This window comes from Lithobates pipiens, unplaced genomic scaffold, assembly GCF_037356315.1.
Source record: "Lithobates pipiens isolate NorthernLeopardFrog02 unplaced genomic scaffold, aLitPip1_a1.2 Scaffold_18, whole genome shotgun sequence".
Classification (NCBI taxonomy): Eukaryota; Metazoa; Chordata; class Amphibia; order Anura; family Ranidae; genus Lithobates; species Lithobates pipiens.
The window spans coordinates 485821781-485829070 of NW_027507758.1; the positions used below are offsets into that span (position 1 = coordinate 485821781).

The 7290-nt window shown below is 37.9% G+C and overlaps 1 protein-coding gene across 1 annotated transcript; it reads left to right on the forward strand.

Moving 5' to 3' along the window:
• Positions 1 to 1491: 1491 nt before the first annotated feature.
• On the forward strand, positions 1492 to 5033 carry LOC143986750 (nodal homolog 2-A-like). The gene is made up of 3 exons (XM_077485154.1): positions 1492 to 1669; positions 2888 to 3606; positions 4872 to 5033. Exons 1-3 carry the CDS (start codon positions 1492 to 1494, stop codon positions 5022 to 5024), a joined length of 1050 nt encoding a protein of 349 aa, XP_077341280.1. The 3' UTR covers positions 5025 to 5033.
• The last annotated feature ends 2257 nt before the right edge of the window (positions 5034 to 7290 follow it).

The following is a 7290-nucleotide window of genomic DNA, read 5'->3' on the forward strand; positions in this document are numbered from 1 at the left end:
AAAGTTGGTGAGAATAGAAAATATTAGGGGGCTATTGATAAAATGGTCATGGAGTCTGTACAGTCAATACATGCTCATTCAGATTATTTTTGGCTTGTGCTACTCTTCCCATTCCATTTTCTAACTACCATGACAATCTTCAATTGTTTAGGCTTTGTATGCAGCCTTTTCAAACTGAAAGGTGAAAAGTAAAGCAAAAATATTGTTCAGCACTAAGGAATTCCCTGCTTTTGTATTGAGTGAGTATCAACTTCTAATTACAAACCTCCCTTTAATCAAATCCCTTTCTTTTGTCTTTAAGCACTTCCTGCCTGGCAGCAGTAACATAGATAAACTTGCAACTATGCAGAAAGCACCCTGCAGAAAAAGGGGTGGTGGAATAAATTCTTCCATGACATGGAAGTTGCACAGTGGTGCTGCCTAATGCTTTCCCTGTGCATGGTTGATCTGTTGGTCAAAAGCAACTTCCTTTTTCCGCTAGAAAGGACATTATTCAGCAACTCTGCCATGCGTGCCTTCCAGAATGGCAGGTTGAATGCAGACCTGAAAATGCAGGGGGCAGGCTTGGCTCAAGCACTGCCTAGAGTACCTAAAACTAATCTTAGAAAGTATTATTTTTCTAAAAGAGTAGTTGATGCTTGGAATAAACTACCAGCAGAGGTAGTGAGACAGTCAACAGTAAATGCTTGGGATGAACATAGATCTATAGTCAGACAAAAAAGTTAATGAAAAAAAACCCCCAAAATTTAAAAACTAAACAAAAATGGGCAGACTCTGCCTTTATCTGCTGTCACTTTTCTATGTTTCTTAAATTAAAAGTACAATAAAAATATAAGCAATATTATTTTTATAATATTACATGCAAATATATACAATAAGCTCCTAAAACAAATGAACAAATATCTAGTGGGAAAAGTAGTTTTGGCACAGAGATGAGCGTGATAACAATGTAGGACATACAAGGCCACAATCTGCTCTACTCTCTCATTTCATGACTTCCATATTATAAAACAATTATTTGATCCAGATCTGGCCAATCATGACACAAAAGCAGAAACATAACAGGACATAATAATTCATCAAATGCCTCATTAAAATAAGAACCCAACTAATTATTGCCATTTCACTATTTACATGTGACATGATTGGATAAACTGAACCTAGGTGTCATTAGAATAACAATAGGAGGCCAATCTAGACAACAATGCATTCAATAGGTAGTGAACTTGCAAAGATCAAGGGATTTTCAATGTGAATTACCACTGAAGCTCTGGACTATATAAACTTGCAGAGTTATCTAGGATTTAGTACAGTTTGGTAGACTACCAAAGACGGCAACATCTTTGAGCTTGCAGAGGCAGAAGGAGCTGAGCAGGAATGGCCTGGCAATGCACTGCAATCCTGAGCTTCACACTACTAATCACACTGGTCTTGGGAAGACCTAGACCTTTAGAAACAAGGAAGGCTAGCAATGTTCTGATTGCATCTGGAATGGAACTGAATGCTTCTTTTACACATCATGAAAATATTAATTCCAAAGATCTGAAGATTCCTGTGTACATGATGCAGCTCTACAAGACTCTCATCATGGGCAATGACACTGATTCACCCACGCTGGAACATCCGGTTCTCTGGGGATCAGATTCAGTGCTAAGTCTTACTGCAAAACGTAAGTATTGTTACTTTCTTTTCTTATAAATTCCAATGTCATATTGTACTTTTATCTGTTTTCTAAAAACATTTATTTTTGTAGTTATATGCCATCCCCTCTGTCACAGACCCCACTGTCAAGTGACTATGGAACTATTGTGCCAACATTGCTTACATAGATTTTTGGACAATATCTATCTGTTTAGATATAATGATGCGTTATAACAGCTAAACCAATAAGCTAAGTCAGTTGTGATGTGAATTACACAGTAACCCAAATCACATTTAGTGTATTCAAAACAAAGCTGGGTGTGGAGTAAGCCCCAAGAAGTGCCATCTACATGATATACTGTATACTCACTCATAGTAATTGCTATGGGTATCTTTAATTTGGTAGTTCCAGGGCCAAGTTCTCCACATTCAATATTTTACTTTTCCTTGGAATCAGAATGTGGAAATAATATCAGATTGTTGAAGGGCATGTACAAGTCTGCAGACCTAAGTAGTGCATTGGAACCTTTAGGTAGATGGATAAATGTCAATTTTAAAATTGATTCTGGTGGCCAGAAAATGTTAAAAATGTGCATAGAATGTGTTTATCTGTTTCCATTAACAATAAATCCAAAATCATAAAAAATGTGCTACAGTTACTATACACTTAAAAAATAGAGTTTAGTAGCTCCTGTACAATTATAAGGTGTTTGATACAAATAGTGGAAGAAATATAACTGATATGATAGTGATAGATGATATTTTATGCATATAATCACAACAGATAAGGTAACTTCAACTTCCATCAAAATATTACAGTATCATTTCACATAAAATGTTCTAGAAATGGCTATAAAGGAAGCATTTAATTGATAAAATCATGTAGTGACTAGTTTAGAAATTAAATTCTTTCTCAGCAGTTTCTCCAACTAAGAGAACCTGTCTGTGTCTGTTTCTAAAGCCCCATACACACTATCATATTGTCTGCTGATTTTTTCCTTCAGGTTTACCAAAACCATGTAGTACAAGGGCCTGCCTGATTGCATACACATTGAAACTCCTAAGGTTTGACCTCATATTATATGGTTTTGGTAAATCTGATGGAAAAAATCAGCAGACAATCTGATAGTGTGTATGGGGCTTAAGAGAACCTGTCCACAGTCTGTTCTGAAATGGATATCTAGGATAGTCAGTATAATTAGAAGTTATACATTTATTTATAATGTTTCTCTTCTTGTCTCTGCAGACTGTTCTGAAATGGATAGTATTTGGGAAATTTCATTTGACATGACATCAATTGATGCAAACAATGAGCTGAAGCTGGCCGAACTAAGAATACTCCCATCACCTTTGACAAACTTCAACAATGTAACACTGAACATTTACCATACCACAGGAGGTGGCAAAAAGATCTTCATTGGTTCATTACAGTCCGCCTCAACTATAACACCGCATTCCACATGGAAAGCATATAACCTGACAAACATTATTTGGAACTACCTTTACCACCCTGGAACTGCCAATAAAGTATCAAAAAAGGTCAACGATACATCAGATGGTAGTATGAGCTCTAAATGTAATGGAATAGCAAATGAAAAAGTCGTACTGGTGGTGTTTTCAAAGGACAAACAATCTCTCAATGCTTATGGGTCTCCAAGCATCATCAAGGATGTTGAATCCTCAAAGTATGTCAAAGCAGAGAATGATACGATTAGGAGAACAGGCAATAAAAGACATCGGAGAAGCTGGGATGCAGAGAAAAGCATCATTAGAGACAGTGTTCCTTTCACAGCTGAAGAAAATGGAAATCTCTGTAGGAGGGTGGACATGTTTGTGGATTTTGAAGTAATTGGATGGGGAAAGCAGATTGTCTACCCGAAACAATATAACGCCTACCGTTGTGAGGGATCCTGCCCTGTACCTCTGAATGAATTTTTCAAACCATCAAACCATGCCTACATAAAGGTAAGATCAATGGAGACTAATTATTCTACTAGTATTTTGCAATACCAGTGTTGCTCAGCTAATAATGCCAGTAATTGGGTAGAAAATTAAAACAAAAACCAGGCTTTTGCTAGATTGTAATACTTTACTTTCTGCAATCATTATATACACAAATGCCTAGATTCAATTGTTAGTATACTTGATGAAAAGCTCTCATGAAGAAATTGGGGTTGATTTACTAAAGACAAATAGGCCCGTCACATGAATGTGGTGGAGATTTGCTTTGCAAAGAATATCCAATCACATACACAAAACATTAGAAAAACAGCATTTGTGCTTGCACATGATTGGATGATGGAAGTCAGCAGAGCTTCACTTTATTCACTAAGCTCTGGGGCAAGTTCCTCTGCAAAATGTAAAGCCATGTAGACCACAAATCCCGCATTGAATCTCACTCACAAGCAGTCAATGTCAATAAGAAGTTACTGATACCACCAAATTGGTTCGCAGATCGTGCAAACTGTGAAATCAGACAGCACAGGAATCAGATTGAACACCCATGTGAACACCCATGTGATCTGATTCCACTGTGGACCCTAAAAACAATATATAATAATTATTTGTTATATTATATTACTTACTTAATAATAATTAACCCCTTTGCCACCCAGGCCAGTTCTGAAACCTCTCTCCTACATGTAAAAATCATAAATGTTTCGTTGGTAGAAAATTACTCTGAACCCTCAAAAAAAAAAAAATAATATATATATATATATATATATATATATATATATATATATATATATTTTTTTTTTTTTTTTTTTGAGAACCAGCAAACATTATGTATATATATATTTTAAAATCACGTTTTTTTTTTTTTTAAAGAAACAGTTTCATGAATAATAATAAGAAAAAAAAGCAAAAAACACTAAAACACTAAAGTTAACCCAATTTTTTTGTATAATGTGAAAGGTGATGTTACGCCAAGTAAATAGATACCTAACATGTCACACTTTAAAATTGTGCACACTTGTGGAATGGTGCCAAACTTCAGTACTTACAGAGTTACAGAGGAGGTCTAGTGCTAAAATTATTACTCTCACTTCAGCGATCATGGAGTATGTAACCTGTGTGTATTTGGCTCTACTACTAGCCAGTGCCTCACTAGCCACTGACCTCACTGCACGTCCCTGGCCAAGACATTCTTTAAATCATCGATTTTGCAATATTTCAACTAAAATGTCTGACAAATACATTAGTTAACATGCTATTCTTTTATTTTCCAGAGTCTGCTGAAATTTCACAATCCTGATAAAGTGGAATGCATGCTGTGTGCACCTGTAAAAATGAAGCCATTGTCCATGTTAATGTACGAAGGGGAGAAGATTGTCCTCAAACATCACGAAGACATGGTTGTGGAAGACTGTGGTTGTACATGAATGCATTTAATCAATGATTAACATGATTTTATTTTCTAATGTATTGTTATATATTTATTATATACAATTCATACACTGTCAGTCCACACAAAACAGATATTTTTATATTGGCCAGATGCTTGCAGGTGTTTTTTCATCATGGCTTTGTTCTCTGGGGGCTTTGGCAGTGACATTACTGCAACATGAGAACACAGAGGGGGTTATTTACTAAAGGAAAATCCACTTTGCACTGCAAGTGTACTTGGAAGAAAAGTCGCTGTAGATCTGAGGGGAAAATGCAAGGAAAATAAAAAACAGCACTTTAACTTGCACATGATTGGATGATAAAATCAGCAGAGCTTCCACTCATTTCAGATCTACCCCTTAGACTTAGAGGGACTGCACTTCCAAGTGCACTTGCAGTGCAAAGTGGATTTGCCTTTAGTAAATAACCCCCAGAATCTCCAAGAGCTGTAAGAAGATGAGTCATTCAACATGGTAGCATATGCTTGCTTCAAACTATAGTGTCAGTTTTGGGTGGACTGTTCCCTTTATTAATGCTAATTTGCACTTTATGTAATAGTCCAATATTTCAGTTAGCCTTATAAAAATCATGTGGAGCCTGTTTTCTTTATACATGTCATTGGCATTAAAGAGGAAGTAAACCCTGATGGGGTTTACTTCCTCTTTGATTCCCTGCAAAGGTAAAGCATAATGGACTACTATGCATCGCATAGTAGTCCATTATGTGTCACTTACCTGACACAGGAGCCAGCGATGTCACCACTGTCCCCTTGTGTATGGAGCCTCCATCTTCTTGGTGGGTCTCGCTGCTCCAGCGCTGTCATTTGACGGAGCCACGATGTCGTCACTCCTGCGCATGCGCACGGGAGCCGCCACTTGCGGCACATCACCGTTAACAGCGGCGCGCTTAGTGCGCCTGCATGCCGATGTCTACGGCGCATGCGCTGTAGACAGCCGTGCCTGTCTTTTAGCAAATATCTCCTAAACCGTGTAGGTTTAGGAGATATTTCTTGGACCTACAGGTACGCCATAAGCTAGGCTTACCTGTAGGTCAAAGTGGTTTGTAAGGGTTTACAACCACTTTAACACTTATAATGCTGTGACAAGAATGTTTTTTTTTTTTTTTAGAGTAATAGGACATGCTGTGACAAAAATCAGATGCTGCTATATGTAGAACTTGTGTTATAAATTTGAATTATTTATGAAATAAATGGAATACTCTGAAAGAATGAGTAGAATTATTTATTGTAGCAGGACAACTAGGTTCTCAAACGTATGTTCAGTTGAGGTACCCTTTGAATGTATGCATAATCTTTAGGCCCCCCAGTCTAAAATTTAAAGAACATAAATGTTGCTTATCATTGAGAAACCTGAGTCTGGGACAAAGCATACAACCACCTTGATGAAATTAACTTTACAGCAGAAGCCCCCCTTCAAATCAGGGTTTTTCCCATCATATCAGAGGTCCCCCATTATGCCAGAGGTCCCCCATTATGTCAAAGATCCCCCCATCACATCAGAGGTCCCCCCATCAAGTCAGTGGTCCCCCATTACGTCAGAGGTCCCCCACCATGTCAAAGGTCCCCCCATCGCATCAGAGGTCCCCCATCACCTCAGAGGTCCCCATCACATCAGAGGTCCACATCATGTCAGAGGTCCCCCACCATGTCAAAGGTCCCCCCATCGCATCAGAGGTCCCCCATCAAGTCAGAAGTCCCTCCATGCCAACTCCTGATGCAGATCCAAGACTTAACTGGATCCTGTGTTGACAACACTCCAGGGGGACCCAGAAGGCTCCCTAGGTGCTGCTACATCCTGGTTAAGAAACACTGAGCTAGACAACCAAATACAAACTGGATGTTAGTTGAATTAACAGCCAATATAGCACACGGGATGCATAACAAGTGTTTGTAATGATACAAATTATCACAAATGTGCATCAATAACTGTGGACTGAGAACTTCTAGCCTGAGGGGGGTGAATGTAATCATCTGGCCCATTCATGGTAGGGGTAGCTTGTAGGCTAAAGAAAGTGGTCCACACAAGGGGGATCTTAAAAATGTTTTTAAAAAATTGCATAGCTAGTTGTGTTACATCTGTTCTGTGCTAATGGGGTGAAATGGAATGTTCTCTTTATATTTCCCCAACAGGTTCAAAGTTATTTATTCATAAAAAAGGGTGGTTCAGCAAAAAATACCAAATTATGGCCACTAGGTGGAGTTTAGGATCATACTTATTTTTTATGATCTTCAGCAACATCTAG

Bases quoted from the DNA above. Each gene is read 5' to 3' on its own strand.
- LOC143986750 (XM_077485154.1), top strand. From the start codon at position 1,492: ATGGAACTGAATGCTTCTTTTACACATCATGAAAATATTAATTCCAAA. The intron at 1,670-2,887 runs GTAAGTATTGTT...TTGTCTCTGCAG, and splicing joins GCTAAGTCTTACTGCAAAAC to ACTGTTCTGAAATGGATAGT. The intron at 3,607-4,871 runs GTAAGATCAATG...TTTATTTTCCAG, and splicing joins CAAACCATGCCTACATAAAG to AGTCTGCTGAAATTTCACAA.